The 20911-nt window shown below is 48.0% G+C and overlaps 1 protein-coding gene across 1 annotated transcript in view; it reads right to left on the bottom strand.

The window, feature by feature from the left end:
- Positions 1 to 1576: 1576 nt before the first annotated feature.
- LOC119172336 (uncharacterized) overlaps positions 1577 to 20911 on the bottom strand; it is a 56410-nt gene continuing 37075 nt past the window's right edge. The window contains exons 4-6 of the mRNA XM_037423390.2: positions 16692 to 16742; positions 4832 to 4866; positions 1577 to 2005 (exon numbers count right to left, since the gene is read on the bottom strand). Of these exons, the coding sequence (XP_037279287.2) occupies positions 1724 to 2005; positions 4832 to 4866; positions 16692 to 16742 (368 nt within the window). The 3' untranslated portion in view covers positions 1577 to 1723. The remainder of the gene's footprint in view (positions 2006 to 4831; positions 4867 to 16691; positions 16743 to 20911) is intronic.

Raw genomic sequence — 20911 nt, 5'->3', positions numbered from 1 at the left:
TTGATGGATTGAGATGAAAGGCACACTTAAAGACGCTATCCTTAATTATTTATTTCTTCCGGATTTTTCGAAAGGCTAGTTTTATAGCCTAGACCCAGCACCGCAAGCGTCGGTTAACTGTTTTTCAAACGACATAATTCCTGCACGTACATAGGAAGGGCTTTTATCAAAACGGCAACTCCTGTCCCCGCGTTTTTGTTTTTTCCTCAAGAACTAATAAAAATGCATGGGAGGATGGAATGGTGGGGCTGAAAGAAGGTTGGGAGCAGGACAAACGTTGTGCAGTGATAAGGTGTAGCTGTATCTTTGGGAAGCATTTGCACCACTTCATGAGATTTACACAATAATTAAATAAGCGCCGTTCCTGTCGGTTACCGTCAGACCTGCTACATGCCCAATGGCCGAATAAGTAACACAAAGTTTTTGTTCAGCGTTACTGTTGCCTTAGCAACAAGCAAACATCTGCAATCTGCGCCTGTTCACTCCCAAGCTAACGAACGGGATACTCAAACATGCGACTGCAGCGCCCCATGTGTCGAGTTCCGCGTAACGACAGAGCACTCTCTTCTTAATGGTCTATACCTGCGGACGAAGCTACGACGCTAGTCCGAGACAGCTTGTCCTGCCCATCGCTAAGTAATAACTTGCGACGCACATTGGCGATAACTTGAGAGGCGACAGGGTTCTCAGTGGCACCTAGCTGCAGCAACAACAACGCAGCCACTCATTATCACCAGATCCCGGCCTACCCACGCAGCTCTTTGATCGAAGTTAGTCGGGTCAGAAGACCGCCGTGAGTCGTGCAATTAGGCCTGACTGACATTTACCGGAAACGAGTTCGCTTCGGAAGAGCGTTTCCCGTTGGCCGGTACATGCGGGTAAGTCCATTATCGCTGACCTAGACTCACGTCATACGACGACCGGATGTCATCGCGTCACCGCAGCCCCGACAGCTGCTACGTTGGTTGTCGTTGTCTGAGATTGCAAAGTTGGTCGTATAAGAAAAAGAATCGGTGCCACGTCTTCTGAAAGCAAGTTGGAAGGTTGTCGTGACGTTCCTACTTGTAGATGCGGGGTACGTTCATGTATTCTCATGAGTTCCAGCTTACTGCGATGTTGATAAACGCTCAAAATGGCCGTCAATGCTTATTGCCTACCCGTGACGAAGCAATGGAGCATGGCAGACGCTTAAAGAGCCCAGCCAGAGTTCCTGTACTTGACGGAACACGGTGGCACTGCTCTTTAACTTGGCTGGGCAAGAATTGACCTCTGAACATGTGTAACATTTCTTGCGACTACGCTCCGGATTCTTCCTTGCAAGTGACCGCGTCACACAGCTCCGATTTCTCAACGACTATGCCGGGACGGCGCTGGGATTTGATCTCCGCTCCAAAACAATATGTCATCCCCAATAATTCAAAGTTACCCAATGCTGGCACATCTGCTTACGACCGATTAGGGTAGAAATCTATCCTAACTAGAGGGAATAATGGAGATGGGTTTGAGAAGGGGGGGGGGATGCCGAGTGTCATTTTCGGGGAACGTGTTCGTTCAGAAAAATGAGTTGGGATGGGACGGGCTGGTTAGAAAGTTAACGGGTCTGTGAGAAAGAGCTGAGGAAGGAATGTGTATCCATTCGAAGGGGGGGGGGGGGATGGAAGTGTGGCAGTGGAAAGGGCGAGCTTCGCACCGTGCGCACAATCGAATCTAGCTATCTGGCGGACTAGGCCTTGGCATTGGTCGGCGGCTCCGTCTCGTAGGTCAGGTCGTTGAGGTAGTAGTAGTTTGGAGAGTCCGCGCAGTTGACGTTGTACTCCCAGTCGCAGACCCGGTACCGCTGGTTGAAGGCCGTGTCGTTGGCGCAGATGTGCGGCACGCGGCGGCCGTAGGCGTCGCACATGTGGAAGATCTTGCAGTCGAACTCCATGTCGGCGTAGAATCCGATCGGCTTGTCACTGCAGTCGAAGTGGAATTCGACGTCCGGAAACTCTTCCCATCGCTTCGCCTGCGCCAGGGAGAGAATAATGCGAGAGTATATGGTAAGTCATTGGTGCGAAAACACCAACTCACAAAATGCGCACATGCACATACACATAATAAAGGTACAGTCATGCAAACGGACACCGACTAATGATGATGGCAACCGAGATAATGGCAGAAGCTTAGAAGTTATGGCCAACAAAAAGAGCTATGATAGAATAAAGGACTTGTGAATCGTGCCACTCGCGCTCATTGTGAAGCCTCTCTTTCATTCGAATGCGCAACGTGGCAAGTGCTACGCTGGTCTTCCACAAAACGTATATAGGTTGTCGATCGTGGGCGCCCCACCGCTGTTGCGACCGGGGTTTCCAGACACCGGAGGTCCGGGATGAAGTTGTCGAGGCAGGAGGAAGAGAGACTTGAAGAGGGTTTATTTACAATATGTACATTGCGAACTCCCTACACGGTGAGCTCTCAAACGTGGCAGGCCTCTACATGTCTCCTAACATAGCGCTACATGGTGCTTGGTTCTACATGGTTCTGCTCGGTTCTGCTCTCGAAAAAAAGCACCATGTAGCGCTATGTTAGGAGACATGTAGAGGCCTGCCACGTTTGAGAGCTCACCGTGTAGGGAGTTCGCAATGTACATATTGTAAATAAACCCTCTTCAAGTCTCTCTTCCTCCTGCCTCGACAACTTCATCCCGGACCTCCGGTGTCTGGAAACCCCGGTCGCAACAACTGGTTGGCAGCGGTGGGATACGAGTCTGCGACGGAGAGCGACATGTACCGGAGGCCAGCCGAAAGCCCTGGAACTCGGCGGGATCGAAGCAGCGTACCACCACCGCACGTAATGGGGTGAGTGCCTGGCTTTGTGCTTGAGATATATCGAGTCTTTTAGCCTAAATTCGTTAAAAGATAGATATAACCAACAACTGCCTGGCCACTGTGGTTGTTATCTCAGCACAAGGCAGCACTGGATGATTATCTGAGCAAGTACGCTAAAGCAGGAAAGCTTAGATGATTCAATAGGAACAAGGGGTAATGTTTCAAAATTTCTAAGGGTACGTTGCGGGTTAAATTTTAGGATGTTGTAAAAAGCAGGAGTGAAAAATTAACAAGAAAAAGTAGAGAGGGATGTTGGCCACGTAGTGCTACTTGGGTGCTTGAGCTTGTGGTCTCCGCTGTGAGATTTGCCAGGCTTCAATTTCTCTAGACCCAGAATTGAAGCGCTGGTGGGTTTGTGTTTTGTCAGCTGAGCCAAAGCAAAGTAGTCGCCATGGATCTTACGAGATTGACGAGAGAGAACCAAGCACCATGTAGCGCTATGTTAGGAGACATGTAGAGGCCTGCCACGTTTGAGAGCTCACCGTGTAGGGAGTTCGCAATGTACATATTGTAAATAAACCCTCTTCAAGTCTCTCTTCCTCCTGCCTCGACAACTTCATCCCGGACCTCCGGTGTCTGGAAACCCCGGTCGCAACACCGCGCAAACGCTCGTAACCCAAAGGTTTCCGGCTCTCTTTCCTATCGCACCTACGTACATTAAACAATTGGCCAGTCTGCAAAGCCACTTGGATGCCTCCCACTGTCTGCGGCAATCCCAAACGCATTCTCGCACTCTTCCGTTCCCATCACGCTTATCGAATCGCCGTTTCCCAGCGGCAACATTCAATTTCGCTCCGCCGCGCATTCCTCACCCCAGGCGCGACAATGGAGCGCGTCGCAAGGATATCCGACGGCTGCTGCAGCGCGTGTACACATAAGAGACCGTTTGACCCATCGGTCGCCCGGCGCCATTCTTTAATCCCGGGCTGGCGCAGTTGCGAAGGCGGCTCGCCTGCGCTGTGCCGCGAACAATGGCGAGGGTTATACGCTCGCGCCAGCCTCTGGCGATTCTATTGAACGCCAAGGCTACACAACTGCGATGCAGAGACACTGCGCGCGTGTGTCCGTGGCGTTGCGCACTGGCTCCCCCACTGGGCACGCGCCGTTAATCCGCACTTCCGAGATAACCGCGCACACAATGTCAGTATCAAGGCAACTTGGCAGGCGCCGTGCCCCCGCAGGCAACCGTGTGTTTCTAGCCACTTTTTTGCAGTAAGACCATTGGAAAGTGGGGGAGGGGGGCTACCTGTGTCTCTTGATCATCAAGAGAGAGGAAGTAAGTTCTTGAGTGCCGCGGCAGGTGGCATATTTGCCAAGTACGCGTGCGTCAGCCACCGGACTCTTCCTTCTCAGGTCTATAGGCTGCGGATGTGTTTGCTCGTGCGTGGCACCCAAGGCCAATGCGCTTCCCATTGCGCCGGTGATAATTTTATGCATGCGACCGCGTAAAGGTCTCTCGCTGCTTTACGGCTTTTCGGAAGCGAAGTACTAACAGCGTTACGGCGTCTGCACGTATTGGATATTGCGTCTCGGATTCGATTTCCTTCCCTTAGCGCTTGAAACTGTCCAATATATTTCTTTTCGCTCTTGTTTTATTTGATGGTTTCTCCGTAGGTGTCTCCTCTTAACTTGGACGTATATGTTTGCGAGCGCGAAATGCGGACTAATCGAAACAGATCCCCGACTGCTTCGATAATGAAAATACCAACGTTTGATGTCCGGGAAGTAAACGTGATAACCTTTACGATGGAAGTCAGACGACAAGCCAAATTCAGTGCCTGCAGTATTCGGAAGATGGTCAGAGAGAAAGAAAGCTCGAGTGTCATTAGGGTTAGTATTATTTTTAAATGTCCTACACAATTACATCTTTAGGACGTCGCACTTTCTCGCTTACCGTTGTACCTGCACTGGCAAACAACGCACAAAATCTCAACGCCCTGAACAAACAGAATGCGCATACTCACCCTGTGAAGCGACTTCCCGCACACCAGGTAGAGAGCTGAAAGAACAATGCAATGAATTTCCTTTTAGTTACAGCCACAGGTTACACGACGGATCCTCCACCTAAGACACTAAAGAATGTAGCGGAAGTTCGACATAAAGACAACACAATATACAGCCCAGCTGAATGTTTTGTGCGGAAGAGAAACGCCCAGAACTTCCACTAGAATACAAAGCAAACACAGGGCGAGAAGTGTTGGCTGCGTCGTAATATATAGTGTCATGTACTAGCACTAGAATATAAAGCAAACAAAGGGCGAGAAGTGTTGGCTGCGTCGTAATATATAGTGTCATGTACTAGAATATACTACAGTAACCATAGCAGCAAGAGCACGACATGCGCAGCAAGCCTTGCAGCAAACACAGACTAGGCAGCTTGTGCCTCGCGCAGGGACGGGGCTGCAGCGTTGGCCATGTCTTTTCACTACAACCCATTCAACGGGATGCTGTTCACAATCGGATAACTAACATGCGACTACAACTTATTTCAGTTTACCGTTCTGAACTCATAAATAATCACTTGTAGTCATTGTACCTTGTCTGTTCTGCATGGCACGTGCCATGAACCGGCACGCGGCAAGTCCGACTTAAGTAAAGCACTTCGGGAGCTTTTGGAGCTTTTATTGGTCGGTCGCACTTTGCACTTGAACCATAATCAGCCACATACGATCACACTTCGTGCTCACTATATCCTCTTGAGAAAACATGGCATGAAGTCCGAACTACCGCTTCGTAGTGCGGTGTGTTTTTCTGAAAGAAGAGACACCAAGGAAAAGGCACTCAAACTCATGTCAAGCTAGTAAAAATAAAAGACCTCTATGGGGAAGAAAGCTCACTTCTATGTAACCCTGCACGTCTGCTTTTCTCTCGTAGACTGCGATATAAAACTTCAAGAACGTCCCGATTTGCATATCTGTCCATCTTTCTGCATGCAAGCGAGCCGTTTCTTATCTCTATGTAAATTAGGCATGAATGTCAGGCCATCGGCTGCCTTCAGCGAGGACATGTGGGCAGCGCCTTTGCGCAGCCCCGAACTCAGTGATCAAATCCTGGCAGTTCAGAGTACCCGTGAACGGGCCCCCAAGCTCGGCTTGGTGGTCCCTACGTGTGGCTAGCCGGGTGACGCAGTCTTGTCTGGACCAAAATAAAGTTTTTATCATCGTTATTATCATAACAAAGCCGTCTGTAGTCCCTTTATGGTAACTGAGGCATTGAACACGGGACATTGTAAGCCGCGAAGAGAAGAACAGCAGTCTAAAAGCAAGCAAAAAACAAAACAAAGTTCGGACAATCCTGGCAGGCGACGCATTAGCCAGAACGCCTACATCGGTCGTCCTTCATGAGTACATTCCAGAACGCTTGTCACAGTTGCCTACGGGCAGAGCAGCAAGGGACTCGTTGAGCGAAGATGTTATCATGCTTGCTTACCCGTTGACCGCATAATACATTTTTGCTCGGCCTTTAGTTACGGTGGAGTCACTCGTGTTCAAGAACGTGCCTTGCATCAGTGGCCGTGCCATGTTCCAATATGGCGAGATGTATTATTCGAGCAGCATGTTAGGAATTTTAACTAGCCGCCACAAAGTCACTTGTGGACTAGGAAAGTGGTGAATTTCGCATCTGTATTTTTTTCCACAGTTATAGGGGGAGGGGGTATGTATTATAGTATTGTCACAAAATAAAAGTTCAACGATTTCCTTCTGCGAATGAGGGAGCATGGCTCCGAGCAACAGAGAGAACAGAGGGAAAATAAAAAAAACTGGGAGAGAAGGGATATTTTGAATCAACTTGCGGTGCACTAGTAGGTGTTTGTTTCTTTCAGGAAACATACAGAAAGAGGAGGAGGAAGACGTGCATTCGCACAGCCTCGAAGGTAGTCCACCCATGTGCCACCTCCTTATACCAAGCGACAACAGCAGAATCCGTTCGAACGGCTGCCACGGAGGTATATCCTTGCATGTTCTTTGTTCGTTTGTTTGTTTCGTTCGCTTTTTATTTCTGCACATTTTTTTGCCAAGAAATCAGGAAGTATATGGCTTCTAGTTTGCCTACATCTTACCATGACTCTCTTACTTTCGGTTTTTCATTATGTTTATGTATCCTCTAGGCAGACATGAACAAGAACAGTTTCACCAATGTACGTCGGTTTGAGCTGGCGATGGTATCGACGCTGCTCGTACACACGCCAACAGCTTGCGCCAGGTAAGATGCACCGCCGGCGTCGCGCCCAGAACAAACGTCCTAAACAAACAACGCGCGGCTGTTGTCTGGGCGCAGCTTAATTGGATACGCAATAAAGAGTAGCTACGCGGATATGTGGGTCACTACTTCTTGCGCCACGAGGGGAACCGGCTTCCTCTCAAAAGACTGCGAGAGAGCTGCCCCGTCTACTCCTCTGATGCGATGCCTATAGTCAAGCGGCTCCATTCCGTTCCTCCTTTTCACACGCTCTCTCACTCTGCCTGCCGGCGAGACTGCAACCGGGAACGCAAATAACAAGCAAGGACCCTCAAAGGACGTGCAAATACAAGACTCTAGCCGAGAGAAACAGAAGAAAGTACGAACACGGCCGAGTAAGAAGAAGATGATGAAGAGGGCTTATGGACGACTGCTTGGGAGGATGTAGCGGTGCTGATAGCGGCAGCTTTCGCTGCAGCGTCTGGACATGAAATATCGCTGGAGGCCGTCACTACGGTGTACGGAACGCAAAAAGGGCAGCGGAGGCGCTCGTGCCGGTCTGCGCTATAGGGCCAATGCCACGATCGGAAAGGGCACGCATCCATTTGGGACGGAGCAGAGGCGGCTGCCATGCGGCGTGTGTCTCTGCCGCGCGCAGACGGGACCTTGCGTGCGGGACGACAACGCCTATGGGAAGGCCCGCCTATAGCTGCTTCGGTTGTTTATAGAACCGTGCGGTACGCCCGTTTTGAGAGACCATGTAATACATTCTAGGATGACAAGTGGCAGACAATGGTTGGCTCGCTCACGCCAGCTCCGCGATGACATCGAGGAAAACAGTGCGATGCAGCCGGGCATGATAATTAAGGATTACGTTTCCTCGTACGAGTGATTAAGGTATTCCTGTGCGTGACCCGCTGCAGACAAACAGCTCTTTTTCTTTGTCAATCAAGGGGTGTATTCGAAATCGAGTGCTGCCCGTTGTGGTATCTTCTCTGACCCGTTTTTGTAGTGACAGATCTATCTTCTCGGGGGGGTCTGCATCGGCCGATTAGTAAAACCTATATCTGCAGCAGGAAAATGAATGTTGTATTGAGTTCCAGCAATGTCTCCAGCAAACGCTGTATTGAGTTCACTCACTATGTACGCTCCTATATCCAATACCTGCTAATTTCAAGATATAATATCAGAACTTGACCCTTTGACGAGTAAAAGCTTGTTATCATTTACTACCACAAGAATTTGCAACAGTGTTGTCAAGTCACTGTCTGCTGTGCTTAAGAGGTCGGTATTTAAAACCTTGGTGTGATAGAGGTACGTGATTACAGCGAAAAAAGCGCGCTTGTGAGCTACCGCTTTGCATATTACAGTGCTTACATTCACACAAAAAGGTCTTCTCTAGCCCAGGTTCATCTTAAGGAACATCGCTGCGCTTTAATCGCAAGTCCTGTTGACTCAGTGACTTTGAAGACGCGCAGGAAAGGCGTAGGTGAGCTGTGTGTTAGGCGCCTACAAACCTTTACAATTTTTTCTACTGGTTGTAATGCTACTCTACGTGATCATCAAAAGGTTACAGCGGAAGCTGCGCGTAGGAAATGTTGGCAACGTGCCACCGCCGAATTCAACAAAAAAGACGACTAATTTGCCTATGAACCAAATATGTGGATTTGCCCGCGAAACTCACGAGTTTCGACCGTTCCTCCCAGGTGTATGACCATAAACCACCCGATAGCGGTTCTAAAATTTCCTCGGCTTGTCCTATCACGTGCAGAGCATTTTTAAAGTTAGTTTTGCCGCACAACAATGTTGTCCAGCGGAAAAGCATAGTAATAAATAAAAGGAGCTACGAGTACAACCTGACACGGGATGTAGACTTAGGAGAGTGATTCACAACTTGAAATCGCGCACCATCCTCGGTGATCATGTGTCGTGTGTTTTTTTCGTCCATTAATCTTAGTCATGCTGTGCCTTTATATAACTATGAACAAGCTTTCCCGAATCAATCTAACGGGACGCAGAACATCTTGTTCCCTGATTGCACGCGCGTAAACGTGCCTTATAATTACGAATATTAGAATGATCACTAACGTCTACAAGTTTAACCATTCAGAGTGCTCTGTGGCGCTTCCGTAGCCCTGAGTCACAACGCACAAAAATAGTCGGCAGTTTTATTTTCGCCAGCCCCGCCACCTCACCACCCAATAGGGAATTGAGTAGGCAGAAAAATTCATAGTAAATATAAGAGGAAAATAGATAAGTACTGGTAAATAAATAAATAAGAAGTGTACATTGCAGTTCCTCTGGTAACCTTTGACGAGCTTGGATATGTCTGTTCCAAGAGCAGCACGTTCTTTCGCCGAAAGTAACTCTTCCTTTCTGCAAACGTTGCTCCGAATTTTATTCTGTCTGCAGTGTGTGCGTATCCACAATTCCCCTGCATTGTGAATACGGGTACCGCGCCTTGCGCGCCGCAGAGATTGTTGGAGAGAAATTCTCACCTCTGTCGTATGAAGTAGAATCGTCACACATTTTCCGCAAAAGATGATTGCAACCGCGCATTTCTTTCGGCATTAGGAATTGTGATTGAAAGCTAAACTGTTTGCATAATCAACATTTATCTGACTTTTATTTTGCTAGAAACCGATGTGCCGTAAGATGCGGTTATCTGTTGAGTGAAAAATGCGCTGATTATAGTGATAGCCCAAAGAGGTCTCCATTTTAGTTCGAGGAAGTATTTTTAACACACTCTCGCTTGGTCTTGCGGCTCACGCCAGGCAGGAGGTTAACCACTTGTTAACGCAATGACCAAGCTTCTTCCACAGGTGCAATGGGATATTTAACGCGTTCGCATTTCATTCCGACAGACGAAACTGAAACGTGTAAAGCGGACTCATAAAGAGTCAGCAGAAAGGGTAACACCAATCCTCGGCTACCTTCTCCTCTTTCTTCCGTCCGGCCCTGCAACTCGGGCGAACCAGAAACATACACTTTTTCCGGAATGCTTATCACACCACCTTGGCGTATATCTTATATAAGAGCGCATGACAAGGCCCAAGATGCCATTTCTCTCTCTTTTACTCTCTCTCTCTCTGCTTTGAATATGTGAGTCGAGAAGCTTCCGCCATTCACGGGTCTCCACATGCCACGGTGGTATAGTGGTTAAGTCGCTCGACTGCTGGCCCAAAGGTCGCGAGACCAAATCTTGGCCAGGGCGGCCGCATTTTGGTGGAGGCGAAATACTACAGTGCCGTGAACTTAAGTTTAGGTGCACAATGAAGGGGACCACATAGTCAGAACTTATAAAGCCCTTCGCTAAGGCGTTCCTTATATCCATACCATGAATTTGGGACGTATAGCACCCTCGCCAATTACCATCATTATTCACCGTTCTCTGCACAGTCCACGCTGATTTCGGGCCAGGCACGTGCGCCGGCCGATTTCATCCACGCCGAGCGAAAAGGCGTTCGTCGCATTCAGCGGGGCGTCACGAGGAAGCCGTGCCCTTTGCACTTTTGACGTCGAGTTCGCGCGATGCCTCGCAGCGCCCAACGAGGCCGACGCATCTCATTGGCTGGCCGGGCTAACGCGCCGACTGCGGCTTGACCCCGGCCGAACCCCTTTCCGGCGGATCGTCCCGGCCAAGTCAACAGCAGCACCGCACGAATCGTGCACGGAACGTGAGTCGGATATCGTCTATCGTGTTTTTCTGTCCGAAGCACCTGTCCGTCTGTCTGTCCAGCGTGGCACGTCCAGTTTGCGAGGCGTCGAGACGCGTTGTATTACGTATTACACAGGACGATATTCCGAAACCCTCGCTAGCACTCACTGACACAACGAGGGTTGGACTCGGAAAAAAACAGTCATGAGAAGCAGAGTCCTTGTTCCGGTAGGAAATCTGCAACGCGTACGTAGTTACCCTCTGATCCTTCCGCCTGGAACTTTCCGTTCACCCGAAGAACCACGCGGCTTTCGGCTACTGACGCATTCCCGCGCGATTACGCCGTCAAGATGTAATAATGGCAGCTAGGCTGCTGACGAGCGCTATACATTGAAAATACGTTGCTTGAACCACAACTGCTGAACAGGAAGAGTATTGCGGATGTAGCAACTTCCGTGGATTCATCCTTGCGGATGGAAGGGTGAATGACGTTGGCGGGCTTTGTTGTGCTATTGACGTGTTGTTGCCGATTGACTTGTCGTCAGCGACAGCGCTGATTCATCACTCACTGTTGCTTGAAGTGGAGCAGTACGAAATGACACAAACCAAAAGGAATCTTTAGGTACGTCACCGAGCAAAACAGCGATATTAAAGCAGTACGCGCTTTAGTACACTTCCATGTAGAAATTCTTTCAAATCTTGCGCAACTCTTGCGTATTTGAGATCATGTGTAGTGTAGAAAGCCTTTGAAATCTCGCGTAAATTACGAAAATATGAAATTATTAAGCCCCTCGCAAGCATTTATTAGGACCAACACTAATGTGGCATTGTTTTCATAATGTGCTTATCACAACATAAACACTGGGGTTCTCTATACTTCCTCTCTCACTTTCTCTTTGTCTCACTCCTCTCCCCAACGTACGGGGTACAGGTCATTGTGAAGTCCCGGTTTTTCCTCTTTTGCATGCTTCCTTCAATCTGTGTTCTTGTATACATGCACTGTGTGTTCTTTTATTCTAGCGCTTAACATTTTGAGATGGTCTTGACAAATATATAGTTAGTGCGAAAAAACGACCACACAGGCGCAGCTCGTACCGCCCACCCGAGACATTCCGGACGTTCTTCATACTACGCCGCAGTCATGGCCGAGTGTGAGCGATGACAGCGCCACTGGTTTGCAGGCGCATGCTGGGTTAAACTGGAAAGACGAGGAGAGTGAAGTCCGAGAAAAGAACAACCGGCCAATGATCAGGCACTGTGTCTATTTGATTCGTTATATTTGTCTCAATTGACTGCCCTGAATTCGGTTCATGGCTAGCGAAATGAAATTGTACAACCTATAGTCTGCACCTCGATCGAGCGACTGCTTAAGGGAGCTTGTACTCGCTGGAGTGTTCCTCTTTGTGTTACGCGTAAGAACAGGGGAGTAGCCGTGGCACCGCTGCGAAGCGCTGTCATGTCCCTAAAGACATTATATTTTTTAAGGCAAGAGGCTTCCACACAAACATGGTGATTGCTTAAATATAATGTAACTACTATATCTTGCATAAGGCGCTTTGTCAATACGGATCCTCGAGCTCAAGTCCTTAAACAAATGTGACACTCTCATATGAAAGCTTTTTGGCTAATATGGCCAATCCGCTTCAGTTAAAAATGTCGACCAACAAAAACAACCCTTTCAACAGCTGATTGCCTTCCCTCATTCCGACATTCCAACGAAAAAATAAATAAAACTATGTCGCATGCTTTAATTGTACATTTTCCTTACGTAAACTCAAGGCATGGCGGATGAATATTTTAACAGCACATGAATCAACGGTAAATAATGACATTATCGTGACGACTGCATCGATGCGAGAATCTGGACGGGATCATTAGGCAGCTTTCTGTGTACGGCATAAGGCCATACTCATCAGTCCGGTACGAACATCACCTCATGTTAAGGCGACGACAAGGAGCCATTAGCGCCCGACTCGCACACCATTCTCCGACAACACGGAGCGATCCTTTCGTGGCGTAACACGTGCAAACGCAAACACTATGCAACCACGTTACATACACCTAACTGGACACGCCGTGCACCTACGAACCTTCATCGAACGCCGCCAAGCCCACCAAACGACCCACATACGGCCGATCGACCGATGTATCAAAAGCGCCTAACAGAGCGCACGCTTCTGCAACCTGTTTCTGCAGCATTCGGCCGCACGGAGGCGTTTCTCGAGCCGCGAAGATTTACCGCTGTCCATACTGCGAGGCAGACAGGTAGGGTTGGGGATGGCATGTGCATAGGCAGCGATGAAGCAGAGCATCCGCACGTCCTTGACAGCGCTTCGTTTTGCAACGACCGATCCTCTTGCATGCAAGCTGCTTTGCATTGCCGGCTGCACGTCATGCATTGCGCCTTGGTCGCCTGCTCGTGCAGAAGTGGTCGCGGTGGTGCTGTACTGTGGGCCAGCTGCATCTTTGAGATTCCCGCCGCTTTAACAGCCGGGTGCACGTAAGTGCACCGTTTGGGAGGGTGCTTCGACACCCGCCGGGGCAGCCGAACGTGCGTGAGGTCACGTGCATGTATAACGTTTAAGCAGGTGCATTGGCGTTGCTCCGCCACCCCGCGCGGTCGCCTCTTTCTGCCAGAGCGGCGTAATGTGCAGTCTGAACAAATCGTGGGAGCCGATCTCGCAAGCGGCGTCTCTCGGGACGCTCTCTTCTCGACGGTAAAGCGATGGGAGTGAAAGTGAATGCGCTGATGGTTTGCGTGCTCGGACGACAAAAAGCAGGAAGCCGGAATCGAAATGAAAAATTGAGCGGCTGGTTGCTCAACCATTCTGCAAACGTTACTTCAATGTAACGAGGTGAAGGTTGAGAGCACGACCTAAGTGAACAACAACTAAACTTTAAAAAAATAAAGCGAATAAGTCTCTGAAGGGGCCTGCACTGTATGCGACGGCAAACTCTTTTTCATTTGTAAGTTCCTCTCGAACTGTATTCCAAGGAACGTATAAGACATAGATAAGCAAAAAAAGTTGGATTTGGTCGGACAGAGTTTGGTAGAGCTGTCTGATGGTGTGTGGAAAAATAGAAAAAAAAAGCAGCGAAGCCTGATTGATTATCAATTCACTACAAGTGAAACGCGCAATACCACGTGGTTGCGAAGTCTTTGAAGAAGCAGTATGAGAATAGCTAAAAACAATGCGGCGTTTGCGCATCCTATTTTGTCAACTGCTTATTTGCACACAAGTTGGCAGAAAGAAACTGTACTAAATGGCTCTAGTACATCGAATGGGCAGAACTGAATGGTGTTGTTGGATTCACTTGACTAGGTTCTATAACACATCTATGAGGCTATCACAGTGGTTGCATGACGTTGATTACGTAGTGCCGCTGTATTACTTCTAGAAGACATTTCGTAATGCGTTGAGTTATTGTAGACTTTTCGACATAATTTTTTTTCAATTGTGCTTTAGAAGTCGTTCCTCAGGGTTTTACATAATAAAGTTCATTTTCTGCCCGTCTTGTATTCTTTCATTCACCGCACTACATGAAATACACTTATCGCTCTGTCACGGAGCCCGACATCACCACCAACTCATGGTTTCCCTTCTTGAAACCAACCAGGTTACCTTCACGAAATCACGCAAGGCGTCACACTGCTGCGAGATTGTTCAGTTTGGAGCATCGCGTCCGCTCGAAAAATTTACATCGCAGAGTGAGCGATGACTTCTTAGATTGTCTTCTGAACGATAGATCAAGGGATAATCCAGGCACGCAGCTTAACCAGTTTGGCACCCAACTTTCTTCACTACACTCGAAGGAAAGGACAAAGGGTTATCGAGATTGATGATAGCAGAGCAGACAATGAGCTAATGCTCCCTGCGTTGAACAACACCGTGCATACAATAGAGGCACGTCAACGGCGCCAATATTTGCTCCAAGGAGCCTTCAGATGAGCGAATTCCAAGTGTATTGTACGTAGTACAGCTGCAGTATGCTGTTAGTTATCCTTCCCCTTGTGAAAAAGAATAACCGAGTCCATTATCTGTCTCAATAAGCATGGAGGACGATGTATTGGTAACAAAGCGTCAGTTAATGTGCTAGCAAATAACAAAACGTGTACGCAACAGATCCACCGTGTTTCTTTGGAGCCCGAACGCTCGCCAATGTCTTATGTTGCATTTCATTGTGCAGCGCGGGGCTGGCTCAGAGGTAATTAATGTCAGCCGAGGTAACGGAATACTAAAGAGCTTGGTATTCAGGCGTCCGCATCACACTATTCATTGTTCTACGATATATGCTGTACCCGATTGCGCGACACTTTTTCATGCTTAATTAACGCGTTGGAATTAAAGAAGATTCACCGAGCCATTATTCTTGTCGCTGCAGACCGAACCCGTTGCGTTTAAGGTGATCAAGTGTATTCGGCTGGAATACGTGCGCTCTCGGTATCAAGGCAGGTCTAAATGAAACAAACTATTATCTTTGTTTCGTCGTATATTCAGTCTATTGGGATTGCAAGGCTTGTCACATACGAGCAGCAAGACAATGCAATTAAGCAAGTCGAAGGCGAAATATTGTGAAATATTGTTCACATATGCGACAAGTTCACATAGTTCGTCCAAGATATCCGCAAAGCGACTGGTTGCATTTGGTCTCAGAGGGCTGCGACGGTCGCAAAGCGACTAGTTTGGCTCAGTCACTCGGCTACTCAATTTTCCGGTCGCGCGACTTCAGTTGCGAACCTCCTCACCAATAAGATACGCATGAATAGGATGTTAGGTTTACTATCCGGGCAGACACTAATTCTGCGTGTAGACGGGGAGTATAAGCCGCGCGCAGAGAACGCCTGTCGCGTATAGTCGAAGTTTGGTTGCCATTCGCAAATGGTTGCGCGACCGTTGCTATAGTCGCAAGTGCGAACGAGTCAACAGCTGAGACTTGAGTTCTGCAACCTGGGGCAATGTTAATTTATAATGACGCAATACCAACAGCAGTCTGGTGCATATACATGGCTAACATGCGCTCCGGATCTAGACACGCACGCCTCTCTGGAGCAGTCCATTGCTGCACACCAAGACAGTGCACAGTTGTCACGGCATGCACTTGCTCAGTACCATGCATCTAACATCGATGGTGGGGGAGAGTTGATTGATTGATTGATTGATTGATTGGTTGATATGTGGGGTTTAACGTCCCAAAACCACCATATGATTATGAGAGACTCCGTAGTGAAGGGCTCCGGAAATTTCAACCACCTGGGGTTCTTTAACGTGCACCTAAATCTGAGCACACGGACCTACAACATTTCCGCCTACATCAGAAATGCAGCTGCCGCAGCCGGGATTCGATCCCGCGACCTGCGGGTCAGCAATGAGAGAGAGTTGAATAGTACAAAAATGAAATTTCATACCGGAATACAGAGAAATGCAACGGGCGCCACGTAGACGCAGTCGTCGTGCTTTTCGTATCCGATCGCATCAACAGCACATACACTTGTTTGACGACGTGTCTGATTTATTTTCTTCTTCAACGCTGCATTTTTTTAAGAAGCTATCAGAAGTTTCCTTGTACCAACAGTACCAAAAATTTGCCCTCTGGGGCTGCTAGAGGAAACGGTGTCACTTCGACTGTTGATTCGCCCTAATAATTACAATATTTGCACAGAACTAATATTCATGCTTTGAGCCACAACCGTCTCCACTGTACATGTTTTATTCGTTCTGTTCGCATTTGTTATGAAGCAAAGTTCTTCTTGATGCAGGAGGTTGTAGGGATGTGTGTTTAGGCATGCCTAATTATTGCTAATGGCCACGTTTACAAGGCAGTATTTTTTTTTTTTTTACAGTGATGAATTGGCAAGGAACAGGTTGTTCTGTCGTACGACACGCAATTGTGCATGGTTGTTCTAAAAAAATGAGCACCATTATACACGCAAGTTTATGAACATTTCAGAGCGTGCTATGTATACGCACTGAATAAGAGTTTCTTACCTGTGGCGCTGAGAGCCAGGACGATCAGGTTACGATGCATTGTGGTGGAACCTGCGTAGAATAAAATGGCGCGCTTTTAGATTCTGCAGAAGCGCGGGACTCAGGTCGCCGCATTTGTATAAGGGGATTTTAGACCCACAGCTAACAATATTTAAATAACCATGCGCAGTGTTCCGCTTAGAGTAAGGTTTCATGATAGTGCCTATATACAAGAAAAAGTAATCTCTTCGGGCAGAAAGGAAGTGTTAGTGCAGTATGAAGCTCGAACTTTAATGAACACTGCATCTTGACAGCCCTGAAATGCGGTCACGGAAGCAAGTACAATGAATTGTTATAGGAATGCATTCAAATTTGAATTGCTACTCTGTAATGTTGCTAACCTGAACATCACAGAGGTAGATACATTCAATAAATTCAAATAGATGGACGTGCCTGGTTCGACCGACGTTGTTTACATTTGTACTTCAAAAATAAATCTTTGGTGCTAATAACTTTGCATGCATATAGAGATATGACCTTAAGGAGGTGCATTGTATCCTACCTATAAGCGTTGACAAAATGAATACACAAAGTTGGACAAACTGGCATGCAATAATCGGTAGGAAATCAGCGTGTGACAGAATTACAAGGGCGAAAAACCAGATAGTTGACTTAATAAGTGCTGCCTTGGCCGCGATGACAAAAGGTACCAAACGCACAAGGTTTGTGTAGTTAAATCATATTCTCTCAATCTGTATCACAGTGAGCAGTTAACGTGTATTGGCACCGTTTTGTACGCATTGCCTATTTTTGTCGAACTCCTATAGACCACTTTACACCAAGCATCTGATTTGTTCTGTCACCCAGCCTTAGGTCTTGAAGAAATGCTCCTACTGCCGCGAGTGTAGCGATGGCGGTTTCGGTTTATCTTCGAGACATTGTTTACGACGCTAGAGATTCTTGGTGCCCTATCTTACGGTTAGCTATGTGCTCATGTTTTTGCGCAAGGCAGTTGTGTGTACATGTAGCTGAGCAACTTCGGGCATCACCTATCTCATCCGGAGTGTGCATTCGAGAAGTAGAACGATGCAAAGAATTTCCAGCACATGTCATGGAACATTCCCCTTTACTCTTAACGATTTGGTCTTCATTTTTGTCTTTCCAAGCGCATCACGCAATTCACGTGCTTCTGTCGGCGCCAACAATCAATGGACGTCGAAACACGGCTACACAATGGACATCATGCTCGCCAACAAGCGAGGCGTCGACGGGGCACGTCTTCCACGCTCACACTGTTCCCGGGACCACACGTGGATTCCCTCGTAGTTGTTATGTCAAGGTTACGACTCCAGCAACGCGCCTGCGACCTCCAACATGACAGTTGGCGACATACCCTCTGCCTTCCACTGATGCGTGGTTTGTCCTGGCGTCGCTAATGCGTGGCCTGTCCTCAGCTTCGAAACATCTCCCACCGCGGTGCGCCACTGTGGTATGCGCTTTCTCTCCGTCCGCGCAGGCGCGCTTAATTAGAACCCGCCGCCGAGGAAGGCCTTGCCGAGCCGCTAACAAAGGTGCTCACGACTATATGCGCGTGGAGGTACACCGTTAGCGCCGTCCGGCCTGGAGCAATGCGCTATCGGCCAAATCGACCGGCGAGGAAGAAGAAGCTCGCTGACCCTGGACGGGCGGCCGGTGTAAGAAGAAGAAACGTGATTCCGATGGCCCTATTTTGTACAAGAGTCTCCCCGCGCCCCGAGCGGCGCCGTCCAGCCTTGCCGTCCTCACGAGTGAGATGGGCCCTCGAGCCGCGTCCTCGGAACCGAATGCGCATCGGTGTCTGGCGATCTCGCTGATTACGCCTCGCCGTCGTGTCGCCTTCTTCCCCCCTCTTCCAATCTGCGTGCGTGATTGCATGTGAGCCCGAATTGTGACGAATGCGTGCGTTTGTTTCTTTCTTTCTTTTTTTAGGGGTTAATAGGAAAACTCACGCTCTAATCACGACTTCGCTTACAGTGAGGGAATCGAGAGAATGCAGCTGAGACGCGAAAGCCTTCCTTCAATTTTCGACGCTCACTTTCACTTTTCTCGTTGGTCTGCGTTGGTCCGTTGTACGTTCGTTACATGTTGATTACTTTATTTTCTTTTTCGCGGTAATCGCCCGAAAGTGGGTCAATGCGAATTGCTGTGCACGGCGCCGTGAAGGTTCAGGAAAAGGCGGCGAGTGCGCTATAGCTTGTTGGCGGCGATCACCAACGATCATGCGAGGATTCCCGGGTGAAGTAGATTCACTTCGAAGAGGCTCTCTCTCGCCATTATCGAAAAGTAATGAGCTTATGGCGCGTGCCATCCTTTTTGTTTGTTTTGCTGTTTCTTGGGGATAGGATTACATAACTGAAGCCGAGGTATGCGCACGTGCGGAACCGACTTTGTCAAGAGGCTGTACGGAGAGCTGCCTAATGAAGCTTTCGTCTTCTGCTTCTTTTCTTCTTCTTCAGATTTGGGTGCACGTTAAAGAACCCCAAGTGGTGGAAATTTCCGGAGCCCTCCACTACGGCGTCTCTGATAATCATATGGTGGTTTTGGGACGTTAAACCCCACATATCAATCAATCAATCATCTTTTCTTCTTCTTTTTTTTTTGGTGTTATAGCGAGCTTGCGAGCGATAATTTGATTCTTAAGCGACGTTTTCCGTTGGCCATATGAAAGCTCGATTAAAGGGGTGTATCTGCTCGTGTTTCACAATTAAAGCAGCACTCCGGCTACGAAACGTGATATATCGGCAACGCGCTTTTGTTTCTCATCGTTGCGATCTCTTTCTTCCTTTTTTCGTTTTTTTCTATCTCTGATTTCTTTTTTTTTTCATGCAATTCAAAGAAATAGCGATGTGGATAGCCAGTGGAGCGAGGCGGGAGGCACTTTATCACTGAACTTATAGCCTGTTACAATTTTGTCGCAACGAAAGCAGACCTGTGATACCAAAACGCGGCGCTTCAGCGAGACAAATGCAGTGCTTGACGTCCCTTGTGGTCGCCGAAGAAAAAGGGAAACGACGTCTTGTTGATATTTCGTATTTCGCAAAGAATGTTTTCTGGAATGAAGGTGAGCACCCAAATGAGCTCGTTTTGCGGCATTCATTTACAAGTACACACATTTAAGTCGCCTTCTCTGCAAATACCCGCCGTTTTCGAGACTTGATAAGTTGACCACGCACTTCGTATGGCCGTTCAGAGTGGTTCATTGCCGAGACACGCGTCAATAAGCTGCTACTTTGTGATGCACGTCCAATTCAGTTTCAAAGTGAGTTCAGTAAGTTTTACGGGATCGATTTTTATGTTCCAAGACCTCGCGAGATATTTTTCTGATTCTCTTTTTTTTCGCTCTCCGGCATGAAAAATTTTGCAAACAAAAATTGAACATTCCGAGGCAGTAATCGTAAATCGAACCGTTAGTACTAGCATTCTTTCTTCTACCTATTATTTGGTTGCCGCTTTCACCAGGCGATATGAAGCGCGAACACTATATTAAATTACGACCCATGAAATCGTATTTTTATTTCACACGTATTATAGTTGGTAACACAAGGAGTGAGTGTATCGAAAGAGTAGACTTCGAGTATTTGCCATCTTTACAGCCCATCGCATGCGCAAATGCTTTTTCTACTTCTGCGAGGCCATCAAGTGCATCGCATGCTAATAAATGGTGTATATATAGTGCTCATTCATTTGAACACGACAAGTGTGTGGCGGTAAATGATTCTGACCGATGAAACGCCGAGAATAACTGCTTGTTCAGAATCAGTTTAAAAGCTCGTCTTACGCATGTTGACTACCCAATGACATCGCATTTGTCGACCAGAATAGCCAAAGTCACCACGTGCGACGCACATTATAATGCCAAAGCAATCCTTTATGTAGAGTCGTTTAGTAAGCTTAACGCGAACGCTCCGACGCATTACGTGGACTAGTTTGACTCATTCTAGCCACGAAGCGCTGGGCGCTGTTGCCGAGATAATACTTCGGTATGCTTGGATAGTACGTTGGCATGCATGGGTAACATCTCGATAACAGAACCCAAAGTCACGTGGCACCAGCGTAAATCAAACTGTTTCAGGACACTCTGCGGAGCGTCTGTGTTAAAATGGCTAACGACTGTACGCATTCCGTTGACAAACAACGGAAGGGCGGGCGCCTATTCCCGGCAACGTGTCTTGCCCACGCAATGCATCTCTTGGCTGTCAAAT

The sequence above is a fragment of the Rhipicephalus microplus genome, chromosome 4 (assembly GCF_043290135.1).
Source record: "Rhipicephalus microplus isolate Deutch F79 chromosome 4, USDA_Rmic, whole genome shotgun sequence".
Lineage (NCBI taxonomy): Eukaryota > Metazoa > Arthropoda > Arachnida > Ixodida > Ixodidae > Rhipicephalus > Rhipicephalus microplus.
This window is presented reverse-complemented; position numbering and strand designations above follow the sequence as displayed.